Raw genomic sequence first — 25,948 nt, forward strand, 5'->3', positions numbered from 1 at the left:
TGTAGGCATGCTGATCTACACAACGGTATACTCAAGTTAAAAAGTTATTACATGTTCAAAAGGTAGTGGCTATGGAGGATTTGATGGTCATGATTTGATCAGAGTGGAAAGCATGTGCCAGGAATCTGTAAGTAAACTGACATCAAGGGCTCTTGGAGTGAACTAAATGAAAATGATTAATGTCTAGAACTTTTTTTTCTGTCAAAAATAGAAAGATGAACCTACAACGGTAAGGTCTAAAAGACCTAACAATCTTAAAGTGCACCGCACAGCAAAATAATTGACAACACACTCCTGTGCACCTATCAAAAATACTCTATTGATATAAAGTCCTGGGTGCTGGAGAAGTCACAATCAGAAAGTACACCTTTACAAAGGAAATGAAGGCGTAATTTACATAACAATCATATACAGGATAATTGAGCTAACAGACCGCCTGCAGGTCCCAAGGCTCCAAAACAGTCTTATCTAAAGCATTTGCAACTGGAGAACAGTCTCTCTTCTTTATACTCAACGGGAACTCCAGCAGCAGAAATCGGCGAAGAGGCCAGCTCCTGGCGGGAGAATCCACTTCGGAGACCAGGGAGACTCCTCAGTAACCCAGAAATGCTCAACAGGGCACTAGCTGAACTCCTGTTTCGGGGGAGCTTTCTCAAGAGCATTTAAAGACAGCAACAGTATTAAATTCCAACAGTGTATGGACAATTGCTTAAATAAATTGAATACTTACAATTCCACCAGTGGATGGTAACCATTAACTTCTCCACAGCAAACATGTGGCTGTGGAAAAGTTAATGGTTACCATACACTGTTGGAATTGTGCTTTCTGATTGTGAATTCTCGAGCACCCAGCACTTTATATCAATAGAGTATTTTTGATAGATACACAGGAGTGTATTAAGTTGTCAATTATTTTGCTGTACAGTGCACTTTGTTAGATCTTTTAGATCTTACCATTGTAGGTTCATTTCTCGCATGGCTACGTTCACTACACGGTGCCCCTCTCCCCTTTGATAATTCTCTAAAGATAGAAAAATGTCAACAGGAGGGAGAACAGAATAGGGGTGGGGGTGCAATCCTATCCATGTCTCTTACAAATGCTCAATAGTGCTAAGACTGATGGTATTTTTATTATAAAACAAGCAAGGTGGTAAGTCAAAATATATACAATGGACAGTGGGTTTCACAAAATACAAGGTGCTTCCTCTCTAAAAGTAAAATTATAGGATATACTATGGAAAAATTTGGGACATAAGAAGCAATAATAGGTCTAAAGGTATGTTACAAAATACGGGCGATTCTCATTAGCTTTAAAGGTGGTTTGGCATGCAACAGGGAAACTATATGAGAAACACAAGTTCCAAACCTCCTTTGGCACAGAGGACTGATTGTGTCATTCTTTAGATCCTAGTTTATATTCTTGTGTATTCCTTGATCTGTCAGAAGAAAAGATGGTATTCTTCCACAAATTCCAAAGTGCCCCACTACACAAAATCTTGAACTGAATCCAATTTCTTAGAGCTGGGCATGGCAAATGTAAAAACTCAAATGTGTTTATTTACAAATGAATGTGCTACAAGACTGCAGCTTATTGGAAACCAATATACTTAACTGAATCTTAATTCCATGGAAGTCAATATTACCACCCACATGCTTCTGTTTCGGGATGCTCAATACGAGTGACAGAATTTCAATTCAGACTTCCTAGACAGAGCCCAGAAACTCATAATCTCTTTATTATACAAATAGACAAATAAAGATTTGGACTTTTGGAGTATATATTTCTTTCAAACACTGACAGTCTTTTGCACAGCTCTGAGCTGCCATGTAGCATTATTCTAAAGTGCAAGAACCATTCCTCCTATTCCCTGTTTGCTCGACCAAAGCTGCAATGAAAGTGCACCAATTCTTTCACTTTCTAAAAACTAGCCTTGTTTTGTAAAAAGGCCAAACGCATGGCTAATTTGGTATTTGTATTTTTCATGTTAATCACTTTAAAGACCAGTTACTACTTAAAGGTCAATACTGCTTAATTAGAGAACGATGGCCTTCTAGAGTCCTCTCAAGTTTTTTTACTTACATTTTATCTAATAAACACTGTTTTGGTTTGTCTGCTTCCCCTTTAAAAAGACAAGTGTGAGTGGGCATAAAATATCCATTAACCTTACAACGTTTTAGAAATTCAGTACATCTTTCCATTGGTAAAAGGTTATACATCTGTATTATTCCCACATTCTATGAGTTTGTATCTTGCAGGTTGAATATTGTGATCTATTTGCAAGTTAAATTTTGTTCCAGCCTTATCTTGCAGTTGTCAGTGGTAGCTAATAGGCAGCATACCTCTTACATCCATCACCTTCATTTCTTATGAAATAGCAAAAAATGCAATAACTTTGGCTTAACTTGGGTTATGAATTTGATAGAGTTGCTATAGCAACTAAGGCCTAGTCCCCTCTCAGGTGACCAATCGGAAGTTGTGTAGTTTTGACTTCAGACTGAAGCTATGTGTTCATGTCATAGCTAAAAAAAATTTAATTGAATGTTCCTCTGTACCCCTCCCCTCCCCCAAAAATCCCTGTACACAAAATAAGATGTCTGAGATAAGTGTACTACTTTTTTCTTACCCAACACCAGTTTCTATGTAGAGGGCATTCTTTTGCATGCAAGCCTCATTCTGTAAATAGTACCATCCAAATTTATTTATGTAAGCATTTATATTCTGCTTTCCCCCCCAAGTGGACCAAAGCAGCTTACAATAGCCACATACAAATACAATATAGACAAACCAAACATAAACAAACAAACAAAAAACAATTAACATGGCTCGAGTGGGTTGAAATCAGTTGCTGGTTCATTGACAGGTACTGTCAGTAAGTCATGGGCTAAGAGACAAAGGGCCAAAAATGGAGACTTTTGTACATCAGCAGAAAGAGCAGAGGCCTTGTGTCTTTCAGGGCCTATTTCTGTGGTTAAGGTAACAGGTTAATAGGTTTATTGTTGTAGCCATAGGCCATAACATCCCCACATGTGCAGCAACATAAAATAGTGTACCATGACAAAAAGTTAAAACATATTTACATAAGAGAATAAAAATTAAAAGTTTAAAACTAAGATGGTAAAAGAGAGAAACACAAAAACCATGAAATGACATGGAATTACAAGTTAGCTAAAATTCTTACAGAATTAACAGATACTAATATTTTTATAGCTAAAAAGATAAAAATAGCCACTTTGAGAGTAACAAGAGGAAAAACATCAGCCAATAAATTTTTATACATTCCTGATCTCCTATTTATGTGTTATGAGTCTTAAGACACATAGAAGTAGTCTCCCCATCTTACTATCCCTTAGTCTTCTAGGAAAAAAATATATTTAAGAAACCACATGGGTGGGTTTTGATGCATATTTTTCCAGAGCGGTGGGGTACTGCAAAAAAGGAAGCAGCTCTCACACTTTTGCTAGTGTTAAGGGTCCCTTGGATGTGTTGAAAGGGGGAAATTGGCAGGTACATGAAGACTGTCCGGCTAACACCTGCTACAGCCTGCAGGTCACTTATCTGTGGCACAATATCCTAGTTGGAATATATGCATAAATACCACATTACTATGTGGATAGGTGTGTCCAACCTTACAAAATATTCCCACTTGACTGCCACCCAACTTAGACGGAGAATAACAACCGTTCAGAAAAAACTATGTAATTGGTCCTGCCATGAAATTCCATTATTTATTTACTTCTATTTATTTTATCGTATTTATATTCTGCCCTCCCCGCAAGCAGGCTCAGGGCGGATAACAACATTAATGTTCACATATGTTCACATTAATGTTCACATATATACGGCAGTCAATGGAAATTGTAACTGGGGACAGGTAGATGCAGTGACTGGTGCTACCACATTGGACTCCCCATTGCCTTCTGGAACTGGAACCTGTTTAAGGGTAATCAGTAAGCAATTGTTTTCAAAACTTATGGCTCCAAATACTGCTATAATCAGAATGACATTTCCTTTTCTAGTGGATTGGGACCAACTCAATCCATCTTGACAGGCTCCACAGAACTAGAAAAATATATTTTAAAAATTAATTTAGGTATTTGAAACATATGAAGTTTCATATATACTAAAACACATGGACACCCACCAATGAACAACCTGAGGCTTTCAAAACAGAAGAGGATGCTATTCTAGTTCTTCGGTAGTCATTACTATTCACAGAAGAGATTCAGCATTTTTGGGAAGAATTAAAATACAATTGCATGTTCTCATCGTGGAGCAGAATGCACTGTGCTAATAATTTGTATTTATGACAGACTACGAAGCAGAAGCCAAATTAGAATTACAAGCAAGGTTGTGGATCAATGTTTCAAAAAGAAGGAACATTATGGAACTTCAGAATTATATCCTTGAGCACAGAATAGAGATATCCTTGAGCTATGGAATGGAGATATTTTGAAGCTAAGGACGCCAATGGTTTCCTATGAAGCTAGGAGCTCCATAAGGGACATTTGGCAAGTACAGTTGTAAAGCAGGAGATGATGTTATTCATTAACTGAGTGGGAAAAGGACAGTGTCAAAAGTGCAAGCATTGATTCATGCATAGTGAACAAAGTTCATACACATTGCTTCCATTCTAAAGGATGCCTAGTCTGCTTGTCGCAATGACTAATATCTAAGGTAATCTTCATTAACTTCAACCAGCTTACTTGAAAGCTGATGAAGCAGATTCACCCTCTCTAGGAGCACACTGTTCCTCTTATATTTTCCCTGTTTTCTTTGGAATTATTCTTTGAGCTTGTGTACAGTGAATTCCACACCAAACATTCAGCATCCATTGTCTCCAAACTTCCCAATCCTTATCAACTCAGTAATCTTGTAGGAATGAGAAACTATGAGACCAGCATAGTTTAGCAGTTAAGAGATTGAACTCAGATGTTTCTGTTGCCATGAACTCACTTAAGTGGCCTCAGGCAGGTCATTCTCTTGCAGTGCATTCCTACACAGAGTTTGGGAATGGCACTCTCAGTCTCAACCTGCCATCACTAAAAGGAGGATAATAGTAAATTGTGCACCTCAGAGCACTAATTACATGACTACTGAGACAGTGTATATGAAGAGCTCTGAATACTTTGTAAAATAACACACAACTACAGTATTTACTCAAATACAAGTATAGTTTTTTTTGCCAGGTATGCCATCAAAAAAGAGAGGGTCATATCAAAATAATCTAGCAACAACAATAATAATAGTGCTAATATACTGCTCTTTTAAACAGATTAGTATCCCACTCAGAGTAGTGAACAAGGTCCTTATTATTATTAGGGATATGCAATTCGGGTTCGTTAATCCCTTAAAAATACTGAATTCCATCTGATTTGGTGAAATTCAGTACTACCGAACTAAAAATACCAAAATACTGAATCAAATTCCGTATTTCCAAATGTAAATTTACTGAATTAATTCGGTTTAATTCGGTAAACTTCGGTAACCGCAGCTTTGATGTTCTTTTGCTAAGGAACAACGGAGAAGGGAGGGGGAGTGAAGGAGAGGCAGAAGGGAGGGAAAATGAGGAAGAGAGAGGGGAGTTAGTGGCCAATCCTTGTAGAAGCTCTCCTTGTCTAGTCAATGGGATTCTATAAAAGAAGAGTGCCCTTTTAAAACTGCCCTACAGGAGTTAAATAGACAGGCTTGCCTGAGAACAGCCTACATTTTATGTGGTGTGTGGTCTGGCTGCCTGGAGACTGAGACACTGCCTGCCTACTGCTTGCAGTTGGCTCTCTCTGTTGTGCTTTGGAGTGGATTGGATCCTGCTGCCTGTTGAGATCTTCTGAGGCTGCACCTGGAGGACTTCTGCTGCTGTCTCATTTGAGAGTTGTAGACACAGTGGGTTTTTTCTGTCTTTCGGAGGAGGAGGTTGTCCTGGTGTTTGTGTGGCATAAGTGTGCCAACAGGAGCAATCCAGAAGGCATCTAGGCTCATCACTTGGAAGAACGTGGAGATGATCACTGTAGACAGGCAGCCTTTTTCCACAGTAGAGGACTTGGGCTTTCGTGGGCTGCTCCAAGTAGTCTGTCCTTGATACATGCCCTCTGCTTGCACCATGCTGAGCAGGACCATAATGCCCTCCCTTTACAGGGCTGCCAAGGAGCATGTGAAGGCACAGTAGTCTCGCACCACCAGGAGAACTGTGCACTTCATGCCAGACATCTTGACCTGCTCTCAGTTGCAGCATGTGTACCTCTTGCTTACTGTGCACTGGTGGCAACCCAATCACCTTCAGGATGGGGGTGGGATGATCAGCGTCAGGCAGTGCCAGATGGGAGACTGCCAGTCTGACTACTGCAAGGCTTTGCTCCATGCCAAAGCTCTCAACGAGGGGCACATGGTGCAGAACATTGCTGTCACCACTGCAAGGGAATTAATGGACTGGGATGGTGATGAAGGCAGCGGTGGCACGAGTGGGCCTCAATCACATTTACTGTGTAGCCCACAAACTTCACCTCCCAGCAAAGGATGCACTTGGTCTGGGTTCCTCTGAGGAACCTGCAGAGGACCCTGCAACTCATGAGTTCCAGTGTTGTCTCCAGAAATGCTGGCAACTCATAAGTCACTTCTCACGCAGCGAGAAAGCAACTCATTAACTGTGCCAGAAGCAGGCCAGGCCAGGCCAGGCGTACCAGAGCATTGCCTGATTTCTGATGTTACCCCTTGCTGGAACTCCACGCATGACATACTTGAGTATTTGGTGGAGCAGTAGGCTGGCCTCAGGGTGTGGCTCTCAGACAGCAACACTTTGAGGGGAGGGTGGGTTCAGCCTACAGGGTTGGATCACCATTTCCTAGACAACTGGAATTGAAGTCACTCTCCCTCTCCCCTGTGATGCTGCTCTAGAAATCCCCATAACTCTATGGCAAATATCATAAACAAAGGGTAACATCACTTTCAGCTCTTCAACTGAAAGTGATGTCAAAATATCAGTGGCATTATTTATTTCCCCATTTTCCTCCTGCTTCCATGACCCTTACTGGGCACCTGGCAATTTTAGGTTTACACCAAATACCAGCAACTTGACAGCCAGAATGTCAGAATGTCAAACTGGGATCTGGGAGACCTGGGTATGAAACCCCATTCTGCCACAGAAGCTTGCTGAGTAATCTTGTACCAGTGACCCAGTCTCAGCCTAATTTACTTCACAGGTTTGTTGTGAGGATAAAATGGAGAGGAGAATGGTTTAAGCCAGTTTGAATCCCCGTTTGTGAGAAATGTGAGGTATAAATAATGTAAACAAATAAAATGAAACTTGTCCAGCATGAATACAACAGGCACTGATCTATACTAAGTTTGCTTAAGAGAAAACAACCAGAAGAGAAATTTTAGGACATGTGTGAGAGGGGTTGCAGCCGGGACCCATGGCCATAAAACTAAGGCCTTTGAGCACAGACAGTGATGCATTACTTTTTCAGTGGCGTTTTCTTTTATTATGCTGCAAAGTTTCCAGGACACCAAAGAGGGAAGTCAGCTCAACTGTGAGTATCAACCGAAATAGAAAGAGGTGAACCAGTTAAAAATGTCTGAGGTGGATTAGAAATGACTGTTTCGGGTTAAGGCTTTGAAATAATGCAAATATTAGCAGACAAGTTTCACAAGGCTGTTCCAGTTTGGGAAAAAAAAACATCTGGGAAAGATAGGGTGACTTACATCCAACTAGTGCATTTTTCATAAGGAGAGATTTTATTAGGATCACCATCCAACCATCTGTTAGATCGACAGAGATTATGTCCAAAGTGATCACAAAAACTTAAGCATATTTCAGGGGCAATTTCTGTATTCAAAAACAAACAAAAATAATATTTAAAGGAATTTTCTTTATTAAAAAACAGTCTTCTCTCATGATTTTGGCCATTCTGAATATTTATGTTGACAGCCAGCGAATTCTCGTGATTGACTAATTCAGTGATGTCACAATTCATTGCTGCAAACTTCACGTGTCAACTTGTACAGGATTTTGGTTTACCTTACGGCCTTTGAAAAAGGTACTGTAGCGGTGGATCCAGCAGTAGGCAAGCAGAAACAGCAACTGACTTAGCACAGATCTTGTGCAGCACTTAGTGCTTTCCCTCCTATATAGTATAGTGCCAAGAAAATGATTGAACAAAGTCTTGTGTAAGTATGGAAACGCAAGTGGGGATACAGTGGAAGAGGCTACTGCAGTCTTTCCCCCGCTTTTCTGCTTGCACAAGAACTTTAGTGCAAGTGGGAAGTTTGCACTGAATTCAACCTAAAGTGCACGCTATATTATGACATCATCACATCGTGTGTTTTCTGGTCTCTGCCACTCAATGCTGTGTAGAGAGGATGGGAAAATTCAAGATGTGATATCATATGCCTAAACATTATCAGACGGTAATTTGATACAGGGCCATTTTTGCTGGTACTGTCATATTGAATGAAATCTGTAAGTCCACTGTAACAAGCTAGTGAGGTCGGGAAAGAGCTCATATGTTTGTTCAAAGTGCAACAAATGCCAAAGGAATGGGGGCTGTGAACAGTGAGTGTGAACAGTGAGTGAGCAGTAGCAGAAGGATGAGAAAATCTGCTTGCCCAAGGGTCACTCTGAACGTTACTTCCTTCACGAGTTCACCACAGAGCCAACCCAGGCTCCACACGGACACGTAGCAGCTCTGGGGAACTGCAAAACCAGTGTGTGGGGGGGAAGAGTTTCTGCTGCTGCATGATAGTAAAGAGTCCAGTAGCACCTTTAAGACTAACCAACTTTATTGTAGCATAAGCTTTTGAGAGCCACAGCTCTCTTTGTCAGATGCATCTTTGGTGCTACACCTCTGAAGATGCCAGCCACAGCTTCTGGCTAAACATCAGGAACTACAATGCCAAGACCACGGCTATACAGCCTGGAAAACCCACAACAACCATACAGCTGTGGCTCTCGAAAGCTTATGCTACAATAAAGTTGGTTAGTCTTAAAGGTGCTACTGGACTCTTTACTATTTTGCTACTACAGTCTAACATGGGCAACTCCTCTGAATCTATGCTGCTGCATGTGCAGGTATTGTGTGCATGTAAGGCAGCAGAAATGGGAAAATTCTGCCCCTGCTGGTACTGTTTTTGCACAGGGGAAAAAAGCTTGGGAGAAAAGCAAGAATTCTCCCTCCCCTGGCAGCAGCTTTCTGCGCCTATTTGGGTTCTCCATTTTTAAAAATACAAGCCATTCCTCCGAGTAACTGTGTGTCTGAGCAGAGCCCAGGCTGGCTCCATGGCAAACTCGTAAGAAAGTAACATTTAGAGCAACCCCAAGAGTGATGGGCAAGGCAAAGGAGTGCAAATGCACCCTTCTGCTGCTGACACTAAGCCCTGGCTGCTGCTCCTCTGAAGAACACTATGAGCAGGATCAGGGCAACATATGAATCCCTCAGTTATCTTTGAATTCTGGGATCACTGCCGGCGCCAGGGTTTCTGGTGCCTGCGGCGACCCTATGATGCGCGCGCCATGGACTGCGTGATGACGTCATCACACGATGATGTCATCACACAGCGCAAGACCGGGGCATTGGCCGGCGGATGGCTGGGATGGTGGGTGGAGGGTGCTCTGCGCTCCGCACGCCGCCTCGGCAGCGGCTCGTGGCTGCTGCGCCCGGCTGGGGGTGTGCGGCGGCGGCATGGGGCTGGCTGACTGCAGCCCAGCCATGCCAGCTCCGCGGAGAGCGCCTCCACCCCCGACACCCCCTCCGGTGCCCTCACGCCCTGAGGCCACCGCCTACCTGGCCTCAATGGGCACGCTGGCCCTGTCTGGGCTGTAACATACAGGTCATTTCTAAAGTATGGGAAAATTCTATGTAAATCTTCAGATACATTTTTTTAAGGAGAAGAAGTATTTTAATTCCACTAGCTTTACTTGGGTGGTTGATCACTGAAAATGAGCAGTTGTACTTTTCCCTCTGCTAGCTGTAATCTAATAAATGCTTCCCACATTCAACAAAACTCTGTTTAAACAGAGCATTTTGAATCAGAGGCTCAGGATAGTTTTACTTGACTAAAAAAAAAAAAAGATACCAAAACAATCCCCAAACTCCCTTAACGTAAAAACATTATTCCTTGTTAAACTAGTGGAATGAGATTAAGCAGTAAATGAGAGGTGAGAATGGCACAAATGAATCCCAATCCTCTGTTTATATAAGTTGAGCACATTCAACTCCATAAAGCACGCTGGGTGCAAAATGATTGCGATCCTGAGCCATGTGCTTGTACTGCCAACTACTGCAGATGGAAATTTTCGAATGCACTGAAGACAGGTGAGCTCTGTTTGTACACAGGGGCCGTATCGTTGCCTAACAACCAATGCTTCCATCACTGAGGTTATGAACAGAGCAGCAGAGCCATACCTACGTAGCTGAACAGCAGCCAGCTATGACAACACCCTAAATTTGAAACAATGTTTTGTGTAATGATGACAAATCCCCAAATCCCTGGGAATTCGAGACCAGATGGAATTAAATTGGTGCCTTTTCAGCTTGGTGGGAATACAGTGGTTTCATTTGACTTGAGAAACACCTAAGGCCTGGGTCCAGCTTAGATTTGAATTTAAAATCTCCTTCTGTGTTTCTTTCTTCCCACACCATCCTTCTTAATCCTGTAACACCAATATATACAATTCATCTTTTTCTCTTCCATCCCCTGGAGGCTTGTGCTACATTATTCTTCACTCCAGTCTTATTCAGTATGAAACACAGAATGTGCCAAATATACCACATCTTGCCATTTATTTTAAATGTCATTGTAACTGCCCAATTTCCAAGGTTTTTTTTTTAAAAATCCAGTCTGTGCTAAATATGTCAGCCACATATTTTATCCCTCTAAGGACCACACATACACACAATGGATGGTGTCAGTTTTATTGACAGGCTGAAGTTTTTACAAATTGGAAGTTGGGCAGATCAAAGAGTGAGATCACTCTAGAAGGCAATGATCAATCCAGTTTAAAATGGTCAAGACAACAGACAACATGGTTTGAGCCTGAACAAATTCCCGGCTGTGGCAATTTCTGTCAGAAATGGCTTAAAAGCTGGCTTCTGTCACACATCTAGACCTTCTTGGCACAAACTCTGTAGTACTATTTTACTCTATTTGATTATTTGCTACATTATTTGTCGGACAGAGGTGTTTCTCTGTTGAGCTGTCTTTTGTGCCTTCTGCACAGATATGCCATTACCTCACAGTACAAACAGCAAAGTATATGTCCCTTCCCCCTGTGTACTAAAGGAATACCTGGAGGGGAAAATTTTTATGCTTTATGGAAAGAGGCTGCACATTAAAGCAAGGAAACAGATTACCCCATGAAAGGACGGTGAAAGTAAGAATGTTCTGAAGTACGGTAGGAGGCATTTTCACTCTTTTATGAACTGTAACTCAAAGGAAGAAGAGCTGCATGGCAAATACATCAGAGAAACAAATAAATGTGACTTAGTCATGAGCTCTTACTGTTCATGCCTGATCCTAAGCATGAGTGACCTATCCTGGAGATTAACTCACTAGATTACTTGAAGATCTAGCCTTTCACTGGAAATAAACAGAGACTTTTAAAAAGTGAGAGCAGAGTATAACAAATGGCACTGCGAAGAAATGTCCTCCACCCAAGAATACGCCCCAATATTTATTTATTTAAAACATCTATATGCTGCCTTTCTACCCAAATGGGATCTCCACAGTGGTGAACATTAAAAAAACCTTAAAATAACATTTAAACAATTTAAATTTAAAACAGTATACAAATAATTTAATAAACACACACACAACACAAAGAACAGGGAAGAGGGCCAATAACAGTTATTGGGGGTATGCAAAATGAAACAAAAAAGTCTTCACCCACTGGCAAAAGACAAAAATAGAGGACAGATGACTCTCTCTGGGGAGGGAGTTCCAAAGTTTTGGTGTCATGACTGAGAAGGCCCTTTCTCGGGCTGCCGCCTATCATGCCTCAGACTACAATGCATTCATTGTGGCTACACTCTCTCCATGTACACTCATACCTGGCAGAAAGGGGAGATTGAGGGAAAGGAACCATCAGGCTCTCAGCACAGCGCACACCAGTTCTTAGTGATACTAATGGCACTGGCCTAAGCAAGACAATGGATTCACACCCTGCTGCCAGTTTTACACCAAAAGGGGAAAGAGACTGCTAACAGTCAAATGCCTAGAAAGCAAACTTTTCCATTTGGGGCAGGAAGATCTAAATGACTCCCAGGTGTAACAGACTCCCTCACAGTAGATTATAAATTCCCAGGACACGAGTAAGGAACCTCTCACATTCTGGGCAGCTCTCTGTACGGCCACCAATGTTGCTGGACTAAGTTTTCACCTAAATGCTCCACCTAAATGTACAAAACAATGGCGAGAAGTCCCAAACTGGAGAGCTAAGGCAATGATGAAGTCTAACTTAATGAAAATTTATGTAAATCTAGCATATCCTAAATCAATTATCATTTAGTAAATACCTAGTAAAAGGAGAGAGAACTGCATGTTAATCTGCATTTGAGTATACAGAGATAGTCATATGCAGGAGGGTATCAACAGTGAAGCAGGTTTTGTCTCTGCTATGGGATCAGCCCATTTTTTGTTCAAGGCAAGGTCTCTACCCCACATTCCCGGTCAAGGATATTCTTCTTAACAATCCACACTGATCACCTGAAAGTAATAGGATTAAGGTAGGTCAACTAAATCCGCATTTGTAGCAGCTTTTAAGTGACTCAAATGTCAAAAGCCAAGCTACTTCTATGAACTGTTAACATTTGGATTATTAGCAATTTTCTCCCCAAATGTGTGTCATTGGAAAAAAAATATTTTCAGTGGTTCTTGTGCAGAAGAAATTTTTGTGGCTTTGTGCCATGAACATGTGGAAGGTGGAGAGGACAACCAGAACACTGCTGCATCTGCTTCTATTATATTTAGCTATAATATACATTATCTATATGTTTATTAGTCCCAAATGCACATGGGCAGAAGCATTATTTCTTCCTTTTTCTGTCCTATTATACTAAACTAGTACATGTATAACACATACCATTTTTTAATACCGATGAAGGGTTACATTCCTTAAACGGCATCGTAGAAATGTTCATTCTGTGCTCCCTAACCACAAGCAAAGTGATTACACTTATTCTAGTTTGCAACTTAGTTCAACTTTACCTTCAGATCAGACACATCTCGGTAGCACTGTTCAGAGCGGGTGTGGTCTGACAACTGCACATTCCAGAAACAAGGAAGCTGGTACACCAGAAAGGGATTTTGTTTGATGACAGCATTGAAGATATCCTGGTAGACAAGGGGAAAAAAGGAATTTTAAAAAGTTCTAATGAGAATTGTCACTTTTCTATGAAAAGGCACTATGTCTTCTGAACCATTTATAGCCCTTCAAAATCAGGGACAGAATAGTGAAGTGCTACCAGTCTTCATCTGAACTGCAAAACCTGTAACAGAATTTGACTTGCAGCAAAAGTATTGCCTCTACAGCAGCAGGGTTGTGGGTTTGAACTAAAACTTTTCCAAAGCTCACAGTTTGGTGTTCAAGAAAGGCTCTGAATATAAAACAATACACCATACTGTTTTTCTCGGTCAGTATTATGAAAATTTGCCTGTCTGTATGGATATGATTATCTAGGGGTGGACAGAAAAGACTCATGTTCTTTCTATGGATGTACCTTTAATTCCCAAATGAATAATAATACAAACATAAGAAACACTGTTTATTATGATCATTAGGGTAACAAAAAAGAGCATATGTGACTCCTTTTATTTGTATCTTGGGTAAGTGGAAGTTTGGTTTAGATACATCTGAGGGATGGAGATAACTAGGAGATATTATGAAGCTGACAGTGAAGATTTCTGATAATCAAAGTCAGACAGATCTTGCAACAGAAGGACATTGTATTTACAGGTCTTTCCTTCCACATAGTTTCCACCAGTTGGCTCAGTGGTTTGTTGAAGGCTTTTCTTGACTGTAAGTAACAGTAGCTCCCATCAAGTTTTCTCTTCACCTGAGCTAATTCTGTTCTCTTTGAGACTGATATTTTCATTGCTCTATTTTTTGATGTTCTGTTATTTAGTTGTGTTTTTTCTTAATTCCCAGTGTTTAGTTAATTGCAGGGCTTTTTTTCTGGGAAAAGAGGTGGTGGAACTCGGAGAAAATGGTCACATGGCTGGTGGCCCCGCTCCCTGATCTCTAGACAGAGGGGAGTTTAGATTGCCCTCTGCGCCGCTTGGCAGCGCGGAGGGCAATCTAAGCTCCCCTCTGTCTGGAGATCAAGGGGCGGGGCCACCAGCCATGTGACCATTTTCAAGAGGTTCCGGAACTCCGTTCCCCCGTGTTCCTGCTGAAAGCCCTAGTTAATTAGGTCTATCTAGGTCTCTGGTTGTTGTGCACACAAATGGGCTTCTCTCTCTCTCTGGAGTTCACAGCCTTTGTCCCCCTACCTTATTCTCCTATGCCAGTCTCTAAAAGTTATACAAAAATGCCCCCCCTCCCCACATACAGCTGCTTGCCTTCCAATGCTGACTCTGTGACTCTGCTTGCCTTCTTTCTTGGGACAGCCAAATACTGTGGAATGCTGCCTGCCTTTGAAAGGTCCAAACGTCTGCCTCAGCTTACTGGGGCATGTAAGAATTTTCCTGGATACACAAATCTCTCTTTTCATTTTATGGTGTACAAGTACTTGGATAAACAGCTTTTGAGATGCTACAGCATTCAATTTTGTTTGTGCTTCACAAGCCTTTAGTTTAATTGTCCGTCTCTCTAAAATTTGGCAGGGATAATCATTTGAGTGACAGGTACAATCTCTGAAAAATTCATTCAAAACTGGATGGAAAACAAAAACCTTACAGCTGGGATGTCTTTTGTGTTTAATCACCTAAAAGATAAACAAAGCTTTGAAATGAATACAAGATGAAAAATAAATGCACATTCCTAGTTTCCTCCCCCTCCAATGATGAAGGTTGATCTTCGGGTTAAAAAATTGTGCCACCCAAGCCACGCTTCCTCAGGTCAGAGAGAGTCATATGACAGCATATGGGGCAGAAGTGACAGAAGAAAACATTAATATAAATGTGAATGCAGTCCAAGGAACACCGGTGAAAATGTCAGGCAGTGCTAGGAAATGGATGGTAGAGTAGAAAGACAAGAAAGGAGAAGGCAGGAGGGCAGAAAGTTTGTAGCTAAACAGAGAAGATATTTATGGATACTTAATAGGCCACCACCATGGTAATGTATTGCCATGACTTAGCAATCAGTCAAATATGTCTGTCCCTTCTGCCTTCATCTCTGCCAACGTCACTTCCCTTTCTGTAATTTTCTGGACAAATATGAGGGAAATTATTTTCTTTTGTTCCATTGCATCTGAAAAAGTGACTCACAAAAGCTCAATCTGGAATAAATATTGTTAGTCTTTAAGGCGCTGCTGGACTTCTGTTTGTTTTGCTACAATAGGAAACAGCTACTTCAGAAAATACTGTCTAGAATTATCACTTCTGCCTGTAGGTCAGACCTGGCCTTCACTATCAGACGATCCTTTTCATACCTCAAAGTTAAACTGAACCCATGAAGCAACACAAACACTGAAACACAACTGCATCACAAATGATGCTACGAGGGTATTACTGCACACAGAGAAAAGCAGTAAAAATACAGTTTTTGTGTGTGAAGAATATCACTGTATATATCATTGTAAAAATTTTATTGTGTGGTGTAACCCTCAGGGGAAAGGACATGGCCCTCCTAAGGTCATCAGTATATATACTTCTCAACTTGGCCAAATGCAAGGATACTTAAATCTAGAGATTCCACTGGGAAGCAGGGATAACTGAAGGTGGGGAGGGGGATAAAAATAGGATGGATGGGGGGGCAGGAGAGAAGGAAGAAGGAAAAGAGGCTATAGGGGCTTTCAGGGAAGGGAAAGAAGAAATAGTGTAGGGGAGAATGAGATGCAAGTCCTGCCTGCAATCTTCTAATACAGACATAAAAAAATCTGGGCAGCTTTTTTTTTTGGGCACTCATTAATGGAAACAGTACATTCATATGGAAACTTTATTGTTATGTCCTCTAAAGACTGGCGTGAGTTTTGGTTAAGTGATAGATGTTACTGATTTACTGCCACACCCAATAAAAGAAAGCAAAGATATTTTGGTGGTAGTTATTAGCCTTATGAGAACAAGAAAAACAGCTAACCTCTTATTTTTGTAGTGCCAAAGAAATATTACATGCATCACAGAAGCCACTTTTATTCGTGCTTTAACCATAATAGTTGATGCGTTATAAATTGCCAGATAATAATATAGTTTTTATTCTAGTGTGTAATGTTGAAGGAACAAAATGGAGAGCAGATCATCCTACATTTGGAACTGTTACCTTTAATATGGTCTGTTCTGGCCATTATCACCAAAGAATGTACATCTAAAGCCATTCTAAGGTTGTAATCCTGACACCACACTCACTGTGGATCAGTCTCAATGGTTTCCAACACACCATTGTAGAGGAAATAGCTTCAAAATTGCAGCCAAACTTCGCAGGAGTTTTAAAATGGACTTTGATAGGTTTTGAATCAGGACATTAATCGCTCCACATCCCTGTATCCCTTCTGCAAAATGGGGGTAATGAGTCTTCTCTAACTCCCAGCTGTGCTCCGAGGATAATATCTTTAATGTCTATAAGGTGCTCAGACTGGATGGCCAAGGAGGGAGGAAAGAGAGATGATTGCAATAGCTGGAGACAGCTGAAATCATAATGACTGTTTGTTGAACTGAGAATGACAAAACCAGTAGAGAAGGAAATAGTATTTTCAGGTTTCTTAGAAGCCTGGAGCCTTTTGTTTCAAAGAAAGTAGACTACATGTATTTCTTAATAAGGAAAAAAAACAGGAAAAGAAGTCGCATGCAGTAGCAGCAACAATATAGACTTGTTTGTTAAGAATGCATGCATAATTTGAATACATCAATTTTCCTCCCTGGAATGCTAATACAGCCAGTAGAAGTTGCTCAAGACTTTGTACATAATGGCCCTTGCAAAGTTTAACTATGGCCTAGCATGTGGTATGTTCAAAGAGCATCAGTGCAGATGTCCCCGAACACCTGCTTTGCCATGACAAGGCAGGAGACTGGTCTGGCTGGTGTTTTGTCTCCTACAGGTGGCATGTCCTGGAGGATAGGCCACATAATGATCAGCCTGTGCATTTTGGAGAGACAACAGTGAACCTCACATAACCAAGTTTGGAACTTGGTGGCAACTCAGCCCTAGCATAAAATGTTTCAATTCTCTTATTTTTCAGAGCACTTCCAGAAATTCTATTTGTTACATAATCACATTCCAATTTCCACCCTCTTGCCATCTGGGGAAATGCCTCCTCCATTGCTTGTGCCACTTACAATCTTCAGTTCCAAATAACCATGACTGATGAATTACTGTCACTCCCCGCCCTCCCTGTGCTTGTTTGGTGCTTTGTGTGACTCACAAAGGTACTACTATGCTGGTCCTTGTATCAACTGCTGCTAGTTGTAAAGAATTAGTAGGACTAGTGCAGTGAGCACATCTATTCAGTTACACCACACAAACAGCAGTAGATTTTTAAAAATGTATAAATGAAATAACAAAGAACAGCCACTTACAAATATATAATCAGATATTTAAAATGTATGCCAGATTTTTCTTTTTTTTTAAGTCACAGTTATATCAAGTATCCCTTGCATCCATTCTGCAACACATTTTCATGGGAAATCCTATAGTAAAACTCATGTTTGGATGGGAAAGAACAGTCACACAAATGCCCCCTCCATCCCCGTACTCTCAAGAACAATCTTTATGTTATTACCTTGAAACTACACACTTACCTGGTCAGCCAATGAAGTGGAGAGCATGCTCATTAGCTCTCTTTCAGCCGTAAGCCTCCACATCTGCTCCCATTTCATCTTGCGCAATTTGTCCAGAAGTAGAAGAATGACCCCTGGAATCAACAAGGAGTAGAAAGAACAGGCAAGCTGCAATGAAAATGAGTGAAGCAAAGACCTTCATGCACCAGTGCTGCATGACAAGGGTTAAAACAAGAACTTTGTGTAAAAGGGCACAGGAATTGTAAAGCATCATCAAGCCATCATTTTGTTGGGGGAAAAAAAGGAATCAAAAGCTATTCTCTTTAAAAAATATGAGCCGTTTTACTAATGTAAAAACCCCACTTACTGGATTTTTTTCTCTTGGTAACTGTGAGTCTCTCTACACGAGACATCTGACACATGAAGAACACGTGTTGGGAGATGCAATGTTAGCTGGAAAGGGTAGTTTAAAAAGACAGAGTCAGTGGCAGAGCAAAGGCTTTGCTATATACTGGAGCCATGTGAAGGGGCTGTGAAATGCCAGAAGGGACATTTCAGCCCTTTAAAATCTCTTCAAGTCCAAGCCTAGCTCTGGAAGGCAGCTCCAGCCCATTTCCATTCCTTGTTTCCTTCAGTTGTGATCCCACACAGTTTTAGACTGGGGAGGTGAAATTGACAGAGCTTTCAGGAAGGCAAAGGTGAAATTGACAAACCCTCTGAGGAGCACTCTTCTACAGCTCAGTCTTTTAAAACTATGCTTCACGGCTTACATTGTGTAACCCTATACTTGACAATTCTGCGCCGAAGCATCTCATGTAGAGAGATGCTGAATTTCTGAGGTTCAAGTGTCACAGAGACAACAGTGGATATTTCCCAATGCTCTGGTGTATCATGTTGGAATTTGACACTGTTTCTGCTTTTTATATTATGAGCTGACTTGGAAGAGCTTTTGACATAACTTACATCTGTTATGATGGGCACTGCAATGGCAAGAGTCAACACAGAACTAGAATGTAAAATAGGCTACTTTGTATTAATCATGGCTGCTTTGGCCCCACCTATTTAGCTGTTCTGTATGTTGACAAGAATAAAACTTTTAAAAATATATATCCGTGGATGAAGGTGATGAAATAAAAACACTGCACCTATTTTTAAGAAAACCTTTCATATAGTGTCTCAATGGATTTGTTCAAAAAGAAATATCAGTGCACATAGATAAATACCTCATTTTGCAAGATGATAGCTGGCTGTTGGTTGCTAAATAAAGGAGTCCTGATAAAAAAAACAATGTATCAGGTGTTTGGGAATTGTCTAGTGGGATTAGTGATAGGTTTTTGTCTTACTTAACATCTTCATTAATGTAACATGAAAAAAGTGTAGAGAATATTAATAACTTTTAACTTAGTTGGAGGTGTCCTCAAATTAACATGTCAGGATAATAATCATGAAAAAACACAGGCGCTGATGACATGCATTTAGAATGGGCGAAAAACTGAGGAGGGAAAGAAACCAAAGGGAGTAACAATGAATCCTATCTGGAGTTACACTCAGTTTGGTGTAGTGGTTCAGAGCGGCAGGACTCTAATCTAAAGAGCTGGGTTTTGATTCCCCACTCCTCTGCTTTTTAAGCCAGCTGGGTGACCCTGGGTCAGTCACAGCTTCTCAGAGCTCTCCCAGTCTCACTTACCTCACAGGGTGATTGTTATGAGGATAATAATAACACACTTTGTAAACTGCTCTAAGTGGCCGTTAAGTTGTTCTGAAGGATGATAATATAAATAAAATGTTGCTGTTGTTATTAAATTCACTGAAATCAATGGATTTAGAAAGGTATAACTACTTAGGATTGCATTATAAAAGAGGCAGCAAAAACTCTGAAAATCTTAAACTGAAGAATGGCTTTCAGTTAGATAGTAAAACTTTCTTTGGAGGAGGAATGTGATGTCACAACCAGGCGTATCAAATTACACTGGATAGCAGAGCATCAGAGGTCTAGGAAATATGAACTCTGCACTTGCGTATCTACTGGCTGGGTGTACTGTCAGTGACCATACAGACCCACCTCATCACTAGCTTAATAATTCTTTTTAGGCTGCAGTCTAGCATGGTTGAATCTTTCTGTCATTGTGGGGAGGGACATTTCTATTTTTTAATCTTGGTAATAACTGCAAGAATTGGAATTACCTGCTGAAAGAACTGCAGTAGGAAATGTTAACATATCTGAGTGACATTTGTTTACAATAATCCATCTGTCTTTTAAGCATTCTAGCCTTTCCATTGTATCATCTTTCATGCTGTAGTAACACATCAGGAACAGGGGGCCTTCACAAACTTTTGCCTTTATAAAAATTAAGCCAAACTTTTTTCCAATGGGCACACTGAATTAAAAAAAAAATTCTACGTAGCATTTGAATGGAAAGAGAACATTAATCCTATCTAGGATTTGCATGTAGGAGGAATGTGGGAGAAAGGGCATCTGTTTCAAAGAACATCACTGAGGAATGATGGGCTATGGATGAAGGTCAGTGTAAAATAGAAATCTTCCCATTTCAGATACAGATTACGGAAAATAACTCTTCTGATTGTGGATTACCTGCAGATGGGAAGGACTTTCAGTTTGATTATAAAAATGCAATATTAAGAGGAGCAACGGAACACATTTTGTTCACACTCTTAGAACAGGTTTTATGCTTATATTTTAAAAAATAGAAAAATGTCTAATAAACGTTTTTTAAAAGCATTTTAAACTGTATTTTCACTCTATTTTCCCATTCTTCTCTCAGGCAGGCAGATTATAGTGTCACAACTAAAGAGATTAAGGGGTTATCAACAGAGGCAGCTGAGAAGCAGAGACTGGAAGGGGACCAAAAACAAAGAATGAGAAATGCAAAATTATAAATTACACGACCCAAGACTGTCTAAAACAGCTTCCGAATTTTTCTTTAGCACAATGGCATGGGAATTCATTTATAACAGTTCTGAAATGAAAGTACAAGTTATTTCCACTGTTAATTCAAGGAAAGATTTGTTTTAAGATTATCAGGGCATCCAGGGATTGCTTACCCACAGATAGAGCACTACTATAAATGCAAACAAACCAATTTATTGCAGTTTGGAATTACTTCTAAAAAGGCCACATAATTTCCATTAGCACTGGTGAGATTAAAGAATGTGAGTTGTGGGAGCAATTAAATCTACACATTTCACATTGCTTAGTGTACTCATAACAACAACAGCAACAAAAATAACATTTAAATAAACAAATAATTAAAAGTTTAAGTGAACAATGATCATTTTAAAAAAAAGTTTCTAGAATCCAAGGCTGAAGTGGCATTGGTATAACTCCTTACTCAGTTAAGAAACAAAATTCATGTTCCCCACATACTGCAAGGCCTGTGTTCAGCTGTGGGAGAGATTAGCCTCACAGGGTCTTGCCTTTCCCCAGAGTCAGGTGAGTGTAATTCAGGCTAGATTCATGATAGCAAACAGCAGAATGCAGGGGACAAAGGGATTTGTCCTCATCTGTTGCACAGGATGGGGTGAGGTGAATCAAAGGATTTTTTTCCCTCTTGGACATCTGGCCTCCGTTGTGGATGCTTTCATCTTCTGATGCCTGTTCAGCAGCATCTTTCTCACACATAAGGAGAGAGGAAATTATGCCAACAAATACTCATAAAGAATTGGAAGGAAGATACAAGTGGGTCATGTAAATTAGCAGGGTCATCATGAATAGTTAAAGAAAACTTGCCAAACTAATAAACAGCAACATTACAGAGGCGCAGAGGTCTCACATAATACATCATCAGGCACTATGCTTAAGGACACGAAAATGTAGCTCCAGATGAAAACGAGCTATATGCTTTTTGGGGGGCTGTTTTTGCATCTTGAATTTATATCATAACCAAGCTTAAGAACTGCATTGGGATATAGAGATGATGGACTGTCCATTATTTAAAAAAAAGAAATTCAGCATACTGAATACTTTGCCTACATCCAACTGACGAGGACAGATCAGATGTAATGACAAATCTTGGTTCATTGTTAAGTGAGTGAGCTAGAGAGATCATACATTTCTTCCCCCTTCCCCTCACATGACTTGGTAATTAGAGCAAAACCACAGTTTTGGAATTTGAAGATATGGATACGAAGATATGGTACTGGAATATAATTATATGCTTCCTTTACCTCCAAACAAAGATTCCAAGGTGGGGAAGCAAAAACCAAGATCCATGTGAAACCTTTTAGTTTGGCCAACCAAAATGACACAAAACATTATTTGTGGTTCAGAGGTTAACATAAAAACCTAGTAAGTGCAAAGAGAAGGGAGGGGGGAAACACGTGTCTCTGAGAATAACCCAACAGTCTGTCATGTAATGGTTTGTTGTTACGATGTATTGTTGAAGGCTTTCACGGCCGGAGAACAATGGTTGTTGTGGGTTTTCCGGGCTGTATTGCCGTGGTCTTGGCATTGTAGTTCCTGACGTTTCGCCAGCAGCTGTGGCTGGCATCTTCAGAGGTGTAGCACCAAAAGACAGAGATCTCTCAGTGTCACAGTGTGGAAAAGATGTTGGCAGGTCATTTGTATCTACTCAGGAGGGATGGGGTTGAGCTGAGTCATCCTGTAAGAGTTTCCCAGGGTGTGGAATGCTAATGGCGGGAGGCTTCACTGTATCCTGATTAGCACATCAAGCACCAATCCATATGCAAAAGAACCTCCTCAGGATACAGTGAAGCCTCCCGCCATTAGCTTTCCACACCCTGGGAAACTCTTACAGGATGACTCAGCTCAACCCCACCCCTCCTGAGTAGATACAAATGACCTGCCAACATCTTTTCCACACTGTGACACTGAGAGATCTCTGTCTTTTGGTGCTACACCTCTGAAGATGCCAGCCACAGCTGCTGGCGAAACGTCAGGAACTACAATGCCAAGACCACGGCAATACAGCCCGGAAAACCCACAACAACCATCGTTTGTTGTTACGTTTGAAGCATGCCAATGTCTCATTTTTAAATTTCAACAACTTAAGGAAGAACAGTATCATTATTACTATACTGTACAGACCAAAGCTTTCTCATCTGCTTCATACCTAATTTAGACCAGCAAAAAAAAACCCGTTTGCTAATTCATCAGGCACTGATGACTAAGACTGGCTGCCAGTTACCAGTGGAGGATATCCATGGGCCTATACTTCTGTAGGCAGGGTTGAAAGTGTAGCAATGCAACCCGACATCTGTCTGAATGCTTTGAGAGTCATTACTACCATATCTTCATATCTTCATTTTAGGCGTATGCACTGAAAATTTTAATTCTTTATCATAATTTGAGAAAGTGTATCGGTTTTAAGAACTCTCCAAAACGTCACCGTATTATGAAGACTCATTGGGTTCCATTTCCATTTTCATTAAGATTAGATCAGATGTCTGCCAATTGTTTTCCACGCCAATTGTTTTCCACGCGTGGAAAATGGCAGATTTTCCCGAGTGGACTTTGTTCATCAAATTGTATGAAAATATCAGGGAACCTACTCTACCCTCTCTTCTAAAGACTCCCAAAGTTTCAAGTGAATTGGACAAAAGGGTTTGATTTTACAACCCCTGGAATAAGATGCTCACAGCCATCCTCTCTGCATAGTGGAAAAAGGTGTGAAAATAGCCACTGATTTTCTAGAGGACTGTTCTGAAAATTAAAATAGGTAATTGTGAGTAAAATAGGATTGCCAACTCTGGATTGGGAAATCTGGAGGTGCAACATGAGGAGGGTGGGAGAGGGATCTCAGCATGGCAAGGAGAGGGATCTCAGCACAGCAAAATGCCATAGCATCCAACCTCCAAACCCACCATTTTCTCCAGGGGAACTAATCTCTGTAGTCTGTTGTAATTCCAGGAAATCTCTAGGCTCCAACTGAAAGTTGGCAACCCTAGAGTAAATATAGTCCTTCCAGAGTGTCTGTCTAGTATGGTGCTCACCCATCCTGCCAACTGCACTGAGGTGGAAAGGGAGCCTACCTATCCAAACCTAAGCAATGAAAAATGCATTGTTAACTCAAAATAACTAACTAATCTGCACAGAGGGGAGAAAAGAGATAACCCACTAACTGAAGGCAATCAGAAAAGCCAACAAAGGGGGGAAATCACAATGAAAAACAATAAACCAACTCTTTAGAAACACAAAAAAGGAAAGGCAGAAGATCAAAACCTGCTCATAGGCAAAATCAATAGCTGACTGTACTCATGCATTTTCTGTGGTGGCTCCCGTCTTATGGAACATCTGCCTGTGGAGGTCAGGGAAACCCCTAGCGTTCTGGTTTCCGCAAACTATGCAAAACTGCATTATTCAGGAGGGCTTTTCTTAACACGGGTTGCAGGGGTATGTTGTGAGGTAATGGCTCAGAGAGATGCCCTGGAATAAGGGAATGTATGCCTGTTGAGGCAGGTATATTCCTGCTGGGTAGCCTTAATTATTTAATATGTCTGGTCAAATTGCTCATGTTTTGCTTCTACATTGTTACAGCTCTGTACTACATTTATCCTTGTTTTTGAAATCTCTCCCATTCCATATTCTATTGTCTTGCTTTATGAAATGTCACAATCATTGATCATGTTGTCTCATACTGTGTAATCCTCCTTGAGTCTCAGTGAGAAAGACGGAATATAAATAAAATAAAATAATAAAAAAACAAACCAAATTCCAAACAATGAAAATAATACCTCTCCTTAACTACCCCCAGTGACCAAATGTGCCCCCTTACTAAACCTCCCCCAGGGCAAAAGGATGGAGGAAAGACTTGCTAGCAATAATAATAAATTAATCAGATCAATCTGTTGCGAAGTGCTATCCAGGCAGGACCTGACTGACGAGGGTCTAGCAGAATCCAAGCAAGGCCTCTGTCCAAAGACACAAAGAGCAGCAAGCACAGCACACATGCTGCACAAAATGGCCAAGGGGACAGACAGCTGCAATGTTAACATTTCCTCCCCTCCAGGAAAGTGTGTGATTGACCAAGGCACCTTGCCTGATTGGTCCCAGTCGGGTTAAGAGTGGCTGGGAGAAATGCCATTTTCTGGGGAGTGGGGAGAAACTTTTTTTAAAAGCACACACGAAAAAAGAGGAAGACAGGCTTTGTTAAATTCCCAACAATTAATTCATGATGTTATTTATTTATTTACATTATTTATAGTCTACCTTTCTCGCTGAGACTCAAGGTGGATTATACAGCATGAGTCAATACAGTTTCAAGGACATTTCAATAAACAATGTAATAGGGTATACAAATGCACGTTTGCAAAGATTTAAAACTAGCAAGAATCCAATATATAGCTGAAGTAATGCTGAAACGGACCATAGGAAATTTTAAAACGGACATGTTAAGCAATATAGAAACAATGCAGTAGGATCATACTTAAAGAAATGCACAGTATGTAGTTATAAAGGATAGTCCCTATCCTTTTATTTATGCATCTCTTTGAGACCTCTTCCTTACAGCACAGTGTTCTATCTGAGTAAAAAGCCCTCTTCAATAATTCAGGTTTGCATAGCTTGTGGAAAGCCAGAAGAATGAGCGCTTTCCTTACCACTATAGGTAAACTGTTCCATAAGGTGTGGGCTACCACAGAGAATGCACGTGTATGGGCAGCTGTTGATTTTGCCCATATGCAAGGTGGCACTTGCAGAAGGCCCTGTTCAGATGAGCAAAGCTGCCATGGTGGAACACAGGGAGGGAGGCCGTCCTGTAGATAAGATGGACCAAGGCCATGAAGAGCTTGGTATGTGATAGCCAATACCTTGCATTGAGCCCTGTAGCTGACAGGCAGCCAATGGAGTGACAGCAGAATGGGAGTGATATTCAAGCTCCTCCTAGCTCCTGATAATAACCAAGCTGCATTATTCTGCACTAATTGGAGTATCTGCGTTAACTGAGAGGGGAGACCTAGGTAGAGTACATTACAGTAGTCAAGTCTTGATGTTACCATGGCATGGATCCAGGTGGATAGATTGGCCGTGTTGAGGGGGGAGCATCTTCCAGGCTAGACACAGTTTGTAGATGTGGGAGACATTCCAGGACTGCCTTGGATAAAGCCTACCCA

General features: G+C 40.8%; 1 protein-coding gene across 1 annotated transcript in view; it reads right to left on the reverse strand.

Moving 5' to 3' along the window:
- Positions 1–25,948, reverse strand: part of LARGE1 (LARGE xylosyl- and glucuronyltransferase 1) — a 395,274-nt gene that overhangs the window by 59,119 nt on the left and 310,207 nt on the right. Inside the window, exons 8-9 of the mRNA XM_054989142.1 lie at positions 17,882–17,994; positions 13,196–13,321 (exon numbers count right to left, since the gene is read on the reverse strand). Coding sequence (XP_054845117.1) covers positions 13,196–13,321; positions 17,882–17,994 — 239 coding nt within the window. The remainder of the gene's footprint in view (positions 1–13,195; positions 13,322–17,881; positions 17,995–25,948) is intronic.

The sequence above is a fragment of the Eublepharis macularius genome, chromosome 9, assembly GCF_028583425.1.
Source record: "Eublepharis macularius isolate TG4126 chromosome 9, MPM_Emac_v1.0, whole genome shotgun sequence".
Taxonomy (NCBI): Eukaryota; Metazoa; Chordata; class Lepidosauria; order Squamata; family Eublepharidae; genus Eublepharis; species Eublepharis macularius.